Below are 17,469 nucleotides of genomic sequence, written 5' to 3'. Positions count from 1 at the left end.
ATAATACAACAATGCCATTAGAAAATTCCCAAATTCTTAGATTCCTCGAGGTATGATATATTTTAAATTTTTTAAAATTTCTTTATATGTGTATGAGTGCTTTCCCTGCATGTGAGGGTACCCATGTCATGCAATGCTTGATGAGGCCAGAAGAGGGCATCAGATCCCCAGGAATTGTGGTTACAGACAGTTGTCAGCCAACTTGTGTAGTCAGGAACCAAAACAGGGTCCTCTGCAAGGGCAGCCAGTGGTCTTAACCGCTGAGCCAAGTCTCCAGCCCTGGAGGTGTGACTTTTTTGTAACACAGCAAATAGCACAAGAAGATTGCAACAGTGAATGTAAGGAGCACCCATCTCCCGCCTGTAGTAAAAAATCAATGTGGGGCTGGAGAGACGGCTCAGCGGTTAAGACCCCTGGCTGCTCTTGCAGAGGACCCGGGTTCGATTCCCAGCACCACATGGCGGCTACGAACCGTCCTTAAGTCCAGTTCCAGGGGAATCCGAAGCCCTCTTCTGACCTCTGCGGCATTGCACGACATGGGTGCACTCACATACATGCAGGCAATACAGTCATACACATAAAATAAAATAAAATATTTTCTAAAAAAATCAATGTAATAATTATTATTACTGACAAAAGTGTTGCACACCTTTGGCAGTTGAGGTAGAGAAGGAAAAAACATTAGGAATCTTTGAACTGGACAAAAGACATACAAATACTTCCAATACCAGAGTTTTAGTGCTAAAGAGGTGGCTCAGCTGTCAAGAGCACTGGCTGCTCTTGCAGAAGACTGGGTTCAAATCCCAGCACCACATGGAGGCTAACAACCATCCGTAACCCCAGTCCAGGAGATCCAACAGCGTTTTCTGACCTCCCTGGGCACTGCCCAACATGAGTGCACTTATATACATACAGGCCTAACACTCACACATAAAACAAGTATTTTATTTAAAAAAATTTTTAAAATTACTTTTAAGCATACACGTGTATTGCCTGCATGTAGGTAAGTGCACCCGTGTCGTATAATGCCCGCGGAGGTCAGAAGAGGCTATCAGATCCCCTGGGACTGGAGTTATGGAAAGTTGTTGGCTGCCATGTGGGTGCTGGGATTTGAACCCAGTTCTTCTACAAGCACAACCAGTGTTCTTAACTGCTGAGCCATCTCTCCAGCCCCGCCCCCAAGAAATTAATATTTTAAAAAATAGAGTTTTAGTTCTACCAGCTCTACTTCAGTAAACAGTCATGTTCACAACGTGGCAGGAGGCACTCCCCTTGATGAATGTGCATCCCCTCAGGTGAAGTCACTGACTGGGGTCCATATTCAACTGTTTCCCTTTATCTTTGCGCCAAAACCTCAGAGTTTCATTAGAGTTTGTTATGTAAGATGAATTACTTTCTTCAAAATTTGTAGAATTGCCATGTCAAGTACCATAAAAAAATTGTTAGGATTTCAATGGGAACTGCACTGAATTTCTAGTCAACAGGCAGAGAAAACCTCAAACAGCAAGCCTTCCTACCCATGAACACAGTATTGCCTCCATTTGTTTAGTAGGTCTTTTTTCGGTAAGGCTGCTCTAGCTTTTCACATCTACTAGACTTATTCCTAATTTCTTTTATCTTCTGTTGCTACCATAGAAGGCAATTAAAAATGAGTGATCTATTTGCTGCAGGTATGTAGGTTTCATATAAATGTAATATTTCACATTAATAGGTTGTAAACAAAATACCTTGACAGTACCAAGTTGGTAAAAGTATAAACTGGTTTGAAAAAGCTTAACATTTTTTAGTGTGTTTGAAGATGTATATAAGCTATAAAGTTGTAGTTCTACTCCTAGGATATCTCTCATACAGGTGTCGAAAAGGACATGTTAACTGAGGCCAGAAAAGTCAAAACAATCACAACCACTCTAGAAATAACAGAAATGTCTATCAACAAGAAAATGAATAAAGTATGGCCTATTCACATAATAAAACATTGCACAGGAATAGAGTGAGTGGATGACCAGGGCTACTTGTACGAAAACGGAAATTTTGGATGAACACTCATTTAAGAGTGACTGTCTTAGATCAAAGATGAACCTATAGAACAAATATGACCAATATTTATTTCACTTAAAGTAATTATAGATGAACAAGAATACAATTCTTTCCTTAAATCTAGATGGGTAAACCAGCCTAAGAAGCTACTCCGTGTGCCCACAACCACAGGAGTCCAAGGGACCCGAGTGGGATAAATGCATAAGTGAACGCATTAATAATGTATGCACACAAACACGAGGCTAGGTGAAATGATGGCTTGGGTTCGGGTGGTCAGTGAGAAGTGGACAGATCAATCTTTTAGAAGGTAAAAAGCATCTGGCTTGGGGGAGGACTGGATGATGAGAGATGATGGGAAGCAGGCCAGAATTGCGATGGAGTTAGAATGTGAAAGTAGCAAGCATCAGAGTGGACACAAAATGAAAGTAAATGTGGCGAATTTAAGACAAGACTTCCAGAAGGAAAGGGGACAGGCACATGAGGGGCTTGTTATCTGGAAACACACCAGTGTCACACAGCTCAACGGTGATGACATGATTAAGGTCACATTGTACTTGCATTTTCATCAAGTCAGTCATAGGGCCTGGAATAAGTGGGGGGTGGTGTGAAAAGCAAAAGGGTGAAAACTGACCATTCCATTAAACAAAATGCACACCTGGCTCCACACAGGTGCTCCAAAAGCAAGGATTCAAAAAAAAAAAAAAAAAAAGATAAAAAAAAAAAAAAAAAAAAAAAAAAGTGTATTTTTCACTGAGTCAAGCTCTCCAAAGTTGGCCATAGACGTTCACTTACACATACTCTTTACAAGTCCCTGAGAGTTGCCTCAACATGAAATAGATTTCTGCATATTCATTCTACTACTAAAGATGTAGACGTGGGCTCAAATATGTAAAGAGAAGCTATGATTGGAAGACCTTGAAAGTAATGCTGAAAGTCATCTGGGATAGAAAAGGACTCCTGCAAACACACCCGCCTGTCAGTGTCAGTAAGGCAGACACTAAGGCATATGCAAATCTTGTTGAATGTAATTTTTACGAATTTGTTATGTTACACAGTGGATAAAAGAAACTATAAACTAACAAAATTATACATTGCTTTCCTCTTTCTCATCATATTCTGTACCATATCTGGTGAAATACAGTACAACCCCCACCCCCCAAGTTTTCTGTCTGATGCTATAAACAGATGAACAACCAAGGTGAATTGTTCCAAAGTCTATTAAAAAAAAAACAAAAACAGATTTCCCCCTGAATCAAAGATTGGGCAGGCTATAAATCATGTGTGGCACAAACTATGACAAAGGTGATGATGGATGCTGCTTTCCAGTGTATTAAGTATTTCAGTGGAAGTTCAGTCACTCAAATCTGAAGGGATAAAATTCAACAGATTTCCCAGAAAGGAATGACATTAATATCAACCTCACAAGACCACTGCATAACTGCCCCAATAACTGACTAAAAATTATTTCTGGGTCAGGAGTTGTGGAGCATGCCTGCAATCCCAGCACTCTGGAAGCTGAGGCAGGAGGATTGTGAGTTTGAGACCTGCCTGAGTAATGAGACCCTGTTTACAAACAAAGTACTTGTGGATTCATCTCCAAAGGTGTTCTTGAACAGATGAGCATCTGACTAGTAGACCCGAGTAAGACAAACTGTTCTCTCCAGTGTGGTAGACAAAAAGCAAGGGCATGTGTAAAAACAACATATTTAAGAAACTGTATCCATAATTGAGTTAACAACGCTTTGTAACTACTATGCTAGGAACTTAACCAGGAGCTGAGTACTCAATGGTAAGCAATAATCAGATGGACATGACTGAACTCATCAGAAGACAGAGTGGGCTCAGAAGCGAAGGCTGGTCCATGTCAGTATGAGTGTTTATTCCTCAGCGGGTTGGTGATGGTGTGGGAAAACTTCTTTGGAAAATAATTATTAAACTGTCAGTTAAAAGATGAGTGAGTAGATGTTATCTAAGAAGGAAGAAATAGATCCAAGGCAGAGGGTAACAGAGACCCTCTACTTTTTAAAGAAAAAGTAGGTAAGAAATAAGATAATATAGAGCCTTGAAAGTTAAAGATTTTACAGATCATAGCCTTTACCCTGGAAGTAGGTTAAGCATTTAAAGTAAGTAAATATGGGGCCGGAGAGATGTTTCAGCGGTGAAGAGCACTGGATTCCCAGCACCCACATGCAGCTAACAACCGTCCATTACTCCAGTTCCAGGAGATCCGAAACTCTCTTCTGACCTCTGCAGGCACTGCACAACATGGGTGCACTTATATACCTGGAGGCAATACATTCATACCCGTAACATAAAGATAATAAATAAGCAAAGAAAATTAGAAAATATATACTTTGTTGGTATCACAGATTTGCACTGAACATCACTTGGCCTCAGGATGGAGGACAAAGTGACTAAGGTCAGGAACAGATGTGGGCAGACCTGTGGTAGTCCACTCACTTAGATTTCTCAGTATTATGCTATATGCTGCTGGAGCACAGTAGATATGGCCAAAACAAGTCTCTGACCTCAGGCACTTTATACTGTACTCAAGGAGGACCAGACAACATGCAAACAAATACTCGAGAGTCAACAAAGTATGGCACGGTAAACACTGAAGAGAAAATAAAGCAGTGCTGGTAGGTGGTGAAGGAGGGAGGGTGCCACTTGAGTACAGGATACTGGGCATCTGGGAACAGAGATGACAGCCTGCGCTAACAGTGAAAGAACTGAGTGGATTAAAAAGCTACGTAGGAGGCACCGAAACATCTGGTCTTGCGCAGTGGGGAATGTCAGAGATGGGAAGTGCTGCCAAACACAACTTCTAGGTTAGCAGTTATATATTTCTTGAGAAGTATATGGCACAAGAAGAGACTCTAGTAAGTTTTGAAGGCCTCTACCATACAAGGACAGAGAAGAAAATGACCATGCATAGGGGACGGGGACTCGCAAGGGGACAGGTAGCAGGGAAGGTGCCTGTGAGGAAATGGAGACATCAGGACTAGACAAATCTTAAGGTGTTACATGAAAAGGACAGAGGAGATGGGGCAATAGCTGGAGGGAGCCATGGGGGCAAAGGAAGGCATCATGATTCTTTCTCTTTGGTTTTCAGATTATAGAGGTGCAGGCTCAAACTGTTACTGGCTCCTAAGAGTCTGCATTAAGGCAAAAAGGACACAGAGGTTACAAAGACACAGGGAACACTGAGAAGGTGTCCTCTGTAGGATGCGATAACCGGGGTTTGAAGGGAGAGAGAAGGGGGTGCAGTGATACTCAGGTTCACAGCTAAAGTGACTACAGACTGTTTTACCACTCAGAAGGTAGGAAGCCCTTATGAGTATCTCAGGGCTCAGAATAAAATGACTAACATTAGGCTATAGGGAGCATCAGGAAAGCCACCTGCTCCACACTATTACTAAAAGTATGCTGGGAAGAAAAATGTATTAAGGGAGAAGAGAAAGGCTTAGGACAGAGCCCTGGGAATCTTTATACTGTAATATATCCATTAAAATCCACCACTATGAAAACTAACCTCTGAAATTTCAGAAATATTTTTTACTTTTATGTTTTTCAAAGCCCATAACATGCACACCAATAAAACAAATCCCTTATTATTGACACTATTGATTCCTGCATTTTAGTATTTTAGGTATTTAGCAAGAGTACATGTAAAGATACAGGATGAGAGAACATTCACCTTGTAAAAATAGGACAGGCCAGCCCAGCTGGTGCACAGGACATTAAATGAGGTGTGGTAAGAAAGATTAGAGAAAATGAGATGGCAAAATAGAGCAGGGTTAAGTTATCTCATCAGAAGTTTAAAGTTGAGGGGTTGGCAAGATGGCTCAGCAGGCAAAAGCACTTGTTGCCAAGCTTGATGACTTGATTTTAATCCCCAGGACCCATATGGTGGAAGGAGAAAACCAAATCCTGCGAGTTGGCCTCTGACTTCCACAACCTACATGCATGCACACATATGTAAATTTTAAAAAAAGTTTTAAATTGGTAGTACTACCAAATGAAGGATAATATGTTATCAAAAATCTAAAATATGAAGATTTATAAATGTTTCATTTTTTTAAGTTTTAATGCCTTTTCTTATTGATTTGTATTGATGTGTATTTTCCTAGTACAAAGAGTGAAATATAGATCATCAAACACAGAAATGCATATGATACAAATGGATACATGTTACACATAAATTCCATGTAATTCATCAGGCTGTCACAGGAGGAAAAAAACCAGCTCCTGTGACAGGCAGATAGTGTAAGGAGAGAACAATCTGGAAGCAACTAACTGGGTGACAGGAAAGGCAACATTTAAGACAGAAACACAGAACAGATTCGGTATGTACAGAGAGACTAAAAGGAATGTATCCAAGAACATCTTTTCAGGAAGCTAAGGAGATATGTGCCATGCTAGTGGCTAAAATGGTAGGAATAGCCAAAATTTATTGGGATAGGTAGCATACATGTAAAAGAATTAAGTGAAGGATGCCAGAAAATCCCATTATTTGATAGCCAGAAACAGTAAGAATAGCCAGGAAAAAAAAAAACAAAAACTGAAAACCAAAAAACCAGTAACGGTGATGCTGCAGAGTGATCTCTGCATAGCTTAAGGACAGCAGCTAATCATGGAAGTGTCAAGTTGTCGGAGATAGTCATAAGGCCTGCTGAAGGAGCGCAAGGTAATTCACACAGAGACAGCAACAGATGCTTATCTTTAATATGGAGTCACAGGTACTACTGCTTAAGGATAAGAGCTCTGAATTCAGAAGGACTTTGACTGCAATTCCACTCTGTTATCTCAGGCAAGTTAGGCTTTCCAAGCTTCAGTTTTCAGACTATGACATGTATACAAGCTGGAAAACATTAATCTAAAAGTTCAAAATCCAAAATGTTCCAAGCTCTGAAATCTTTCATGAGTCAACATGAAGCTACATGGGGAAATTCCATACCTGACTTCCCATGACAGGAAATAAGTCAAAATGTAGGAGAGTTTGAGGCCAAGCCTGGGCAATACAGTAGGACCCCGCCTCGAAATGAACAAGGCAAAACTGCGGCACACTAAAAATATTATATAAAATCACTTTTCCGATTAACTGCACAAGGCATAGATGAAATATAAATGAGTTCACACTTTAACTTGGGTCCCAGCTCTAAGATGTGTCACGAACATAACATTCCAAAATCTTATTAAAAATAAAAAATTGGTATTCCATCTGTAACAGCACTTACTGCTTCACAGACGTGTGGTGAGGAATAAATGGGGTAACATACAGTATCTAGACTACTGCCTGGCACACAGGAGGTAGTTGAATACTGGCAGGAGTTATTAAAAAATCATTTTCATTGGGAAAGAAAAAACAAGTAATTGTAAACTACTGCCTGGAAGCAGTTCTGCTGCTGGAAACTGAAAGGCCAAGGGCTAAATACAGAGGACACAAAGTAATCATGCCTTTACATGAAATTATCATACATCGTAACCGGAACCACTGTGTGAAAGTACACAGCAATCTCAAGATGGGAATTAAAACATAACACAACAAAACAAATAGATCTTCCACTTGAGAATAAATGAAACTTAGGGCAGGAGGTATAGCTTAGTTCAAGAGAGCTTGCCTAAAGTGCACAAAACTCTGGATCTGATCCCCAGCACTGCATAACCCAGGCATGGATGCACATACCTGTAATCTCAGCATTTGGGAGATGGAGGCAGGAGGATCAGAAGTTTAAGGTCGTTCCTGGCTACAGATGACTCAGTCTCAAAATAAGTACATAAATGAAATAAATAAAGCTTAGGAAAGAACATGCTAAGAAAGTTAATACAAAAAACCTCTAGCATTTTTCAGAAAAACAGAAGACCTGGTCAGCAGATGAAGCCCTCAGAACATGTTAGTAGGTTAACCTCACAGGGAAGGAGAACTTATCCAGATGTTAACTGTTTCTTAATCCTAAGGTTTCCAACACGACTTACACTTAATACTGATATTTTAACTTATCAACAGATTTTTTAAAATATAAATACTGCAAAGCACTCTGTATTTAGCTAATTCTGGTGTTAAGATGGGATAGTGTTGAGGGAGTGATCTCATTTTGAGATACCCCTGGGAAATCTGCCTGGGCAAAGAAACCAAACTTTGAATCATTCAGCATCCCTATGGAGTTCAGCCTAAATGATCCTTAAAAAAAGCCCAGGGTGCCCTGTTTTCCTGTGAAAACTACAGTGACATGCAAAAATCAAATCAAGCTTCTGTGGTTACTTAACTTTTTCATCTTTGCAACTACAGTTACCTATCAAGATGTATGCCTAAAGAAAAGCAACTCAAACAGCAGCTAAATTGGGAGGCAGTTTTGCCTTACTGTATAGGTAACAATACGTAGTATTCACCTGTTTCTACACACTTACAGGAAGCTGCTAAGAAATGCTGTCTAATATTAAACAGCAAGTTTACCCAGATTCAGGTAAGGGAACTGCTGAAAGCTATGTTTACAGATCAAAAGACTGATAATACGGTTTTAGATGACAGAATCCACAGCCCACAAACCCTGAGTGCCTCAAGAAGACGTACTCAAGGAGATGAGAGGATTTAGGGATGCACCATCATGTTTCAAACATACCTACAGACAACTTATACCCCAATTCACTGACTCTGGGTTCAAGAAGTAGAATCCACATTTTTTTTTTGGGGGGGGTGTTTTTGAGACAGGGTCTCCCTTTAGCCCCAGCTGGCCTGGAACTCACTATGTAGACCAGGCTGACCTTGAACTCAGAGATCCAGAGATCTGCCTGCCTCTGCCTCCCAAGTGCTGGGATTAAAGGGGAATCCACAATTTTAAAGAATACTGTGTAATGAAAATATTGCTTGTGCCCAATTGTCACTGAATCCCTAGCCTGCTGCCATGGTCGCCTAGAAGCTAATGCTGATCTGGCACAGTGAGAGTGCCCAGAACCTGGAAAACTGCTTCAGCGGCTGGTATGATGCCCACCTGAGCCCAGCAGGCCACAAGGAGGCAAAGAACAGCTATGAGAGACTGGCTAGGTATCTGACATCTGCTTCACCTCAGTGCAAAAGAGAGCAATCTGGACCCTCTGGACAGTGCTAGATGCCACTGACCAGATGTGGCTGCCAGTAGTGAGGACCTGGTGCTTCAATGAGTGGCATTATGGGTGTCTGACTGGCCTCAATAAAGCAGAAACTGTTGCCAAGCATGGAGGTAAAGATCTTGAGGCGCTCCTGTGATGTCCCACCACCTCTCATGGAGCCGGATCATCACTTCCACAGCAACATTAGTAAAGATAACAGGTATGCAGACCTTGCTGAGGATCAGCTACCCTCCTGTGAGTCTGGAGGACACGAATGCAGAGCACTGCCCTTTTGGAATGAAGAAACTATCCCCCAGATCAAGGACGGAAAATGGGTCCTGATTGCTGCCCGTGGTAACAGCCTGTGGGGCATTGTCAAGCATCTGGAGGGTCTCGCTGAAGAGACCATCATGGAGCCAAACCTGCCAACTGGGATTCCCATAGTTTATGAAATGGACAAGAACCTGAAGCCCAATCAAGCCATGCAGTTCCTGGGAGACAAGGAGACTGTGTGTAAAACCATGGAAGCTGTGGCTGCTCAGGGCAAGGTCAAAAACTGAAGGTGAGCAGGCAGGACTACCACCCCAAGAAGCCCCGCCCCCACCCACTCATGCCTCTGCACCTTTCCCCAGCACTTGTCCCATTTTCATTTTAGTATTTTATCCCTGCATGACTCCCTTCATAGAACCTTGTCAGAATGGCACCTCTGGAGTGCAGGTTCTTGGTCCAAGCCCAGGAAAGGCACCTCTTGCCCAGGAGAGTTGATAGTTTTTCTTCATATTCTGTTTACTAAGGGACTGCTTGGGAAGAGGCCAGGGCAGAATCACACTCTTGTATAACCAATGAGGAGAAGCCAGAATCCAATTTTGTCCCTGGAGTCTGTTCTGTGTTATCTCCACTAGGGTAACTGGGGGCTGTAGTCATTCTAGTGGAAGCTGAATGTAACCTGCATGGGGCTAAAAAAGAAAAATTTTCTCCCTGACCTAGAGACACTGGCCCTGAAAGTTTGGGATCAATCAAGTTTATGCGTTACATACATACATATATATTTCACAATCACACAAAAACCTTCCTGAGATTTTCTAGTGGCTGTTCAAATAGTCCCACATGTGGTCACAGAAAATAAGCCATTCCTCACACCGAAATGGGATGAACCCCTTGTTCCTTGGCCTCAAAGTGGCAGGAGTGTCTGGTGCTGAGCATCTTAGGAACTTTCTGCCTTGATCCGTATAAGGGAGTGATGTGCAATTCAAAAACAACATAGCTTGTAAAACCACTATCAAGATGAAAAAAAAAATCAGAATATACAGGTAGTAGTCCAAAATTAAATATAAAAACGTTTGTTTACCAATTAGAATTTAAATGCTCCCTCCCATTTTTAAGAGTTAAAATGTAGCAGTTCTTTGGCAGGCCTATTTAAAAGCAGCTTAATGACAGGATTCATTCACACAAAAACGAGAACATGGTTTTGGATAACATGAAACAGCCTATCCCCCCCCCCCCCCTAACAGTATGGAAACCAAAATATCAAACTAGGCAGCACTCGCTAAGTCCTTCCACTTCTGTTCTAGGGATACACAGTGTAAAACCTTAAATACTTTGTATCACAGGGGGCACAGAGCCTAATGAAGAAGTAAATAATATTTTACAAGATCTCCATGACCCAAAGATTCAGATTCAGTTTGCTTAAGCTGAAAGCTTTATCTACAGCCACTGGCCAAAAACTCAGCTATACACTTAAGAAGGTGCAAAATAAACTTGTTCTTTACGCAACGCGGCTGGCTTAGATTTTCAAATCTAGATTTCCTGAGAAATACTTAGCATTAATAATAAAGTTGTTCTTTCGATTTTCTGGGACTACTTCGTATTACTATGAAAATACTAATATTAATACTTGGAATTAATATGGAAAGAACCACATACTGCAGGTCTTGTTGGTACCGAACAGTTCTGTGATTTGGCACCTCTTAACACTTTACCAGACCCTGCACCAGATGACTTCTTAAACGGCGTCTGAGGCATCAACTTTGGGGCTAGATTTTCACCTGCTTGGGCAGGGCCGAAGGAACGATCACACACCGCGCTAGCTTTGGCATTAAACCCATCTCAAAGCAGGGTGTGTCCCGGCTGCGGTGTGGCCGCTGGCCGCCCAGGAGCACAGGGAGCGGCAAAGATACCGCCCCCGAGGCCGGTCCTCGGGGACCCGGAGCTGGAAGCGCACGACGGAGCACCGCCCTGCTCCGGGTCCCTGGAGGAGGCCCCGGATGGGCCTCGGCGGCCACAGCAGCTCCGACGGGCTCTGCAGCGGTGCTCCGGGAGCTCCCGGGTGAGGACCCGGCTGTAGCCAGCTGCGCGCGGCCCGCTTACCCTCCGCCGCCCGCTCGTTGCAGCCGGCCCGCTTCCCTGCGGAGCAGCCCGAAGCACTGCGTCCAGCAGCAGTTCCCCATCGCATGCCGCCGCGCCGTCGCGCCTCCTCCAGCCCGGAGCGCAAGCCCAGGTGCGGCTGCAGCATCCGCACCGCTCCGGCCTCAGGGGGACCGGGACCCGGGGGCGGCCGGCCGGGGCGCGGCCGAGGGCGCTCGGAACAAAGGCCGCCGCTAGGTCTGAGGGCTCGGGGCAGCCGCCGAGGGAGGAAGGAGCGCCCAGCTGCGGGATCCCGGGGCACCTGCCGTCCGCATGGCCCGTCTCCGCCCCCGGCCGCCGCGGGAGGCTAGAACCCCACGCGCCCCGCCCCGGGCGCTTGGAGGCCCACACCGCCACGCCCCCGTCGCAGCCTCGCTCCAGCCGAAGCCAAGGCCAGGCGAAGCCACGCCCCCGACGTAGCCTCGCTCCGGGCGCAGCCACGCCCACGACGTGGACACGCCCTCCCTCAGAACAGCCACGCCCCTAGCCGCTCCTGGGCTCCCATTGGGCGCAGCTCCCAGGCGGTCGCGTTGCATCACTTCCGTGGGCTTCGGGTCCCTCATCCGACCGTGGTTCCGGGCTGGGGGTGTTGTCTTGATCTCTGACCGGCTTGGGTATGGCTTTACCTTGTAGATCCTGGCTTTCTGTTGCCAAGAGTCTCAGGGCAAACTCCGCCTCGTTTTGTACCGGAAACTTTGTGACCGCTTCTTGGAGTCCCAGCTCGGAATGAAGGCGTGGGAGCTGGAGGCTGGGGTCTCGTTGAAGTTACTGAGAATACACCAAGAGGGTTTTTCCCTCCCTTCGGATAATCTCATTCGCATGTCAACCTTCATACTGTCAGCATAGTAGGGTAACATTAATGGTGCGCTACTAGCCAAGCTTTGTTTATTTAAAACGAGAAGTTGTAGGCAGGAGAGTGCTTACCTAGCATTCAGAAGGCCCTGAATTCCATCCCCGGCACCATTTAAACATGATGCATGTCTGTAATCCCAGCAGGGAATCAAGAAGTTCAAGGTCATCCTCAGTACATAAGTACTGAGGCTAGCCTGGGCTACGTGAACCCCGGTCTCAAAAAAAAAAAAATTAAATGTTCAGATAATTTCTGATGAAGTTGGAATCCAGAGAAAATCAGGAAGAGGGCTGGGGTTTTCAGAACAAGCCTTGTCAATTCAGATATACTGCCCCCAAATGGTGAAAATAGGGAAAGACGCATGGCTTCAAATGCTACTTTAAAATGTGGTTTCTATCACCAGGCAGCCTTAAAGCGAAATATTAGGCATAGCTTCATGAATGCCTAACCCCGTGGATAAGATGCTTTACAGAGAAACCAGACTTTCATTTTTAACCTGTTTTAATGCTAGTGAAATAGTTACATTTTAGAAAATATTGATAAAATATTGTACTCTTTATTGATTGTCATCATAATATTAGCACTTAATTAGTTTATCTTGGTCGTTGTTTTTTACAGTCAAGTATGTAGAGTAATGGCTCAGTGGTCTGTTCTCAGTGAATGATGAGGTGGCAATGATTTCTTAAATAGTTACTATATTTTTCTTTCAGTACCTGAGATTAATAAAATAATAAATTAATAATTAATTAATAATTAATAAAATAATAAAGTAGCCTTTAACAATTGAACTATATTCATTTTGAAATAAGACGTTATAAATTAAAAAAATTGAACCATAAATGTTTAAGGAAACTGGTACATGCATCCTGTGGAGCATTGTTCATCAAAGAAAGGAACATGCTGCTCATAAACATACCTGAAAGGATGTCTCTTCAGGAAGTTATGCTATATAAACAAGTCAATTTCAAGGTTTACATGTGTTGCACAATTATAGGACATTCTAGAAAAGACAAAGTAATACAAATTAAAAATACTAAAGGGTTACTAGGGGCGGGTAGTGAGAAGTGGATTCATGGTGGAAAGCCTGTGGTCCTGCACTGCAGTTTTGCATGATATTGCTGTTGAGGGAAAGTAAGGTGCGTGGTGCCGGGCTCTGTATAATTTCTTTTCTTTCTTTTCTTTTTAAGATTTATTTCCCTAACACTTGTTTGGCCAGAAGTATAAAGTTAGTAAAGATCATAGTCAACTAATGAAAAGCCATACTGGCTTTGGTTTCTTTTAAGTTTCCCCTGCCCTGGACTATGCCCCCTTAATCCCAGGAGACCACCCTCACTCTCTAGGACTAACTGCTCTTTTTCACTTCTGCAAACTGCTTGATTGCTTGGTTAAAAAGATAAACTATATTGGCCCCATTCTGACTAGCTGTTTCAGGCAATCCTGAACATGCACAGGCATGTTGTACTCTCCACCTGCCGCCCCCACCCCAGGAGGCTATAGGTGAAGCAAGCTCAGACATATAGCAGCCTTATAAGGTAACACAGAGACTTCTGGCTCTACAGGTAATGGTCAGCACATTCCACAGCTCTGAAAGTAGCACCCATCAATGAGAAGCCCCCAGGACTGCATCCCTTGTAACCAATCAATTCAAAAGTGTGTTGGCACACGCGGGCCCCTCGAACCAAAGTGTAACTCTGTCATTCCCTCCTCCCCTTGTCTAAAACCTATAAAAAGCTCCCTCCCCCTCAATCGGGGTCTCAGCACGGATCCATTGCGTTGGTGAGTTCTGAGAGCCCGAGCTTAAACCCGAATAAAGACTCTGTTCTTGCATGCCCTCTGGATTCCATGGTTATTCTTGGGGGTCTGTTCTCTGGGCACAACACTAAATTTCAAGAGAGATGTGTGGAATTCATCACAGTCTGAAAGTGCATTTTTATTTATTTATTTTTTAAAAATTATTTATTTAATAACCACGATTAGAAGAAGCATTTCATTATAGCATTAATATATTCAATAACAATGTCCAGAGCAAAGATGCATTTCTTTGGATATTGGCTGTAAATTTTTAGGTTCACAGTTGAATTAATGCAGTTACACAGTATTGAACTCAGTATAAACCCTCTAAGACATAAAATTGAATCATGTTTTAACCTTAAAAAAAAAGATGTCCATTTCATTTTAAAATATACTGTTTCATACAGAAAAATTCATTTTTAATGCTACTAACACTTAGATGTTTGCATATGCGGCTCTAATCTCTATGTATCTGATTGTTAATAGTCACAGTAGGTTACCTGAAAGTGCATTTATATGACAATTGACTAAATAGAATATTCAATTTATCATTAAGAGATGCAAATGTAGATTCTTCAGTGAATGCCCTTTAATGTCAGCTTTCTAGGACAATCTGCCCCTACCTTCTAGGTAGGGGACCTCTCTTCTTCCTCACCCTCTTAAAATTCTCTTTTCTAGTATTTTATTACAAGATTTTATTAAATCTTATTAAAGTCAGATTTGTTTTTTCCTCATAGATGCACTGGAATGTGAAAGCAGCCACAGTGCAGTGGGGCCTGCACAAAGCCTAATTCTTGGCATCATTTAAAACTGAGTGAATCCCATCTGATCTCAGAACTTACTTTGAGTTCTCTCACAACTGTTCCCTTAAACAAAGGACTTGCTCTGTTTTTATTGAAGCAGTGTATTCAGCATGTTATGGGAAAGGAAAAGAGGAACTTTGCCTTATTAGAGAAGAATTTTCCCTTTCTGACCCCCTACTGACCTAGAATAGCACACAAAACCACAAACAGATGTTATCAGTATAATTCCACCTGTTGTTTATCATATAAACTGGGCATAATTCATTTCTTTAAAGGTATTTCCTGCTTTCAGCACTGATATTTTCACAATATACACATACATTATTCTGGATCCCAGTAAGGAAATGTCATGAGGAATTAAAGCTATATTGTTTACCTTGACAAAAGGAGCCAAAGGCCTAGTGAAAACATTATAAACAAGCTGAGATGGTGTAACATGATCTTGAAACATGTAACTTTGATTACAAGGTTAGATAAGATTTCCATATGTAATCAAGGCATTCTCAGAAGCTATTCCCATGCTTTGGGTCAGGAAATATTGTATGCCTCCCACCTGTCTTCTGATCATGTGGTTTCAAATTTTACTTTCTTTTCTTTGCCCAGAATTCCTCATTGGGGGATGCAAAGATGGTCCAGCAGTTAAGTATACTTCTCACTGCTCATGAAAAAAGCTTCTTTTTGCAACAGGTGGAGACTTAACAGAACTTCATAACTGGTCAAACACAGAGATAAGTGTTTGTGAAATGTCCAGCTCTAAGTGACAAATCTACAGTGCAACCTTTACACCTAAGGCTCGGAGAACACAGTGGAACAGGGGTGGAGCAAAGATGTACACATCGCTCAGCTCTTGCCAACAAAGCTTCCTCATGCAACAGAAGGTGATTAACAAGGAAGACCACAATTGGCCAAAATGCAGAGAAGAAGAGACTGCAGAGTGTGTGCCTCTGTATAGGACTCCTCCATTAAACCTCTGCCACACAGGGCTTAGGGACCATTGTGGAATATAGGGCAAAAGACTATAGAAGCCAGGGATGGCGAATGATCACAAAGAAACAGAATATTCCAGGTGGCTGGGAACTTGTACAGCAGTGGTGACAGCATGCACAAGATCCATGCAAATTCAAACCAGACAAAAACCCAGCACAGAAGTGGGGAAATGGGTAAGAAGCCCCAATCTTAGCTGAGGAACTATTGGCAACTGATCACTGCTGGGTGAGGGTGGGTGGATATTCTTTAAGAAACTGACACTAGATAGGTTAACCAGGTTCCAGTGGGTGGACTCACATCAAGGGACGTTTGGGGACACACATTTGACTTCACAGGGCCTTAACATATATGACAGAATGCATGAGGCCTGGCAGAGGGACCATGGAAGAGGTAGATAGTGGGAGGAATCTAAAAATGAAATGAACAAAAGTTCAATTAAAGAAAAGAGACTGTGCCCTAAATAAAAATTTCCCTATTTCACAGGCCTTTGTCTACCCTACAATCTCACTCTTTCAGGATGACTGAAAGTTAAAATATTCACTAAGTTAAGGGCACACATTGTTCACTAACAAGTGGAAGCACTTTATTCTGAAAACACAAACAGAATAGTCTCAACACAAAAATCTGGTATCATGATTCCCAAAGTCTTGTTTAGTCAGCCTAAAATAATACATTGTGAAAGACCAATAATCCAGGCCAGGTTCAGCTGATCTGGCAGTGCCTAATTCTTTTATCCCTTGTTACCTCCATTATGGAGTAAAATTTAAGAATCTTGAGTCTAACTAGGGGTTAGGGTGAAGTGGTAAAGTACCTGCCTAGCATGTACAAGGGCAAGTTTAATTCTTAACACCACATACAGACACTAAATAAACTCTAAAGAAAAAGTATCAAATCGAATTTTAGCTCCTTAGCACTCAATAGTGGCTTGCACAATGGTATTTCCAGAAGAATAAGATACATTTTGTAGGCCTCTCACAAATTAAATTTGTACTTATAAAGCAAACATTTCTCAAAAAAATTTAAATGCCCTAAGGAATTAACTTTACCAATGATACAAACAACTTTTTATGCTTTCACACAAAGTGTTCTGACTACTTAAAATGTCTGTTCTAGAGCTGAGCATGGTGGCATACACCTTTAATCCCAGCACTTGAGAGGTAGAGGAGGCCAGCCTGGTCTATGTAGTGAGAACCAGGCCAGCTGGGGCTACAGGGAGACCCTGTCTCAAAAAGACCAAAATAAATAAATAAATAAATAAATAAATAATAAATTTCTGTTCTCTCACCACTAATTAATTAATATATATATATTTTTTTTTTCAGTGTCACCACAACCAACATTATAATTACCTCACCAAATAGCCTAACACTTAAATTTAGTTTTTAAGAGCAGGCCTAAACTCAGAGGACACTTTTTCCCCTAGATCTCTCTTGGAACCCTCTGTGTCTCAGAACTGTACTGATGGAACTGTCTTGCTGGAACTGGAACTGTGTCCTTGAGCCCAGCCCCACA

The 17,469-nt window shown here is 42.4% G+C and overlaps 1 protein-coding gene and 1 pseudogene across 2 annotated transcripts in view; one reads left to right on the top strand and one right to left on the bottom strand.

Moving 5' to 3' along the window:
• The window catches only part of Ap1ar (adaptor related protein complex 1 associated regulatory protein), a 32,579-nt gene extending 20,732 nt beyond the window's left edge, over positions 1-11,847 (bottom strand). Inside the window, exon 1 of one of the 2 annotated variants that reach the window (XM_008833712.3) lies at positions 11,491-11,847. In XM_008833712.3, the coding sequence (XP_008831934.1) occupies positions 11,491-11,570 (80 nt within the window). In that variant the 5' untranslated portion in view covers positions 11,571-11,847. The remainder of the gene's footprint in view (positions 1-11,490) is intronic. The other variant, XM_008833711.3, reaches the window with a different exon arrangement.
• On the top strand, positions 8,940-9,683 carry LOC103734686 (annotated as a pseudogene).
• Positions 11,848-17,469: the final 5,622 nt, after the last annotated feature.

This window comes from Nannospalax galili, unplaced genomic scaffold, assembly GCF_000622305.1.
Source record: "Nannospalax galili isolate Female #2095 unplaced genomic scaffold, S.galili_v1.0 scaffold216, whole genome shotgun sequence".
Lineage (NCBI taxonomy): Eukaryota > Metazoa > Chordata > Mammalia > Rodentia > Spalacidae > Nannospalax > Nannospalax galili.
Note: the sequence above shows the minus strand (reverse complement) of the source record. Positions and strands in the feature narration are given on the sequence as shown.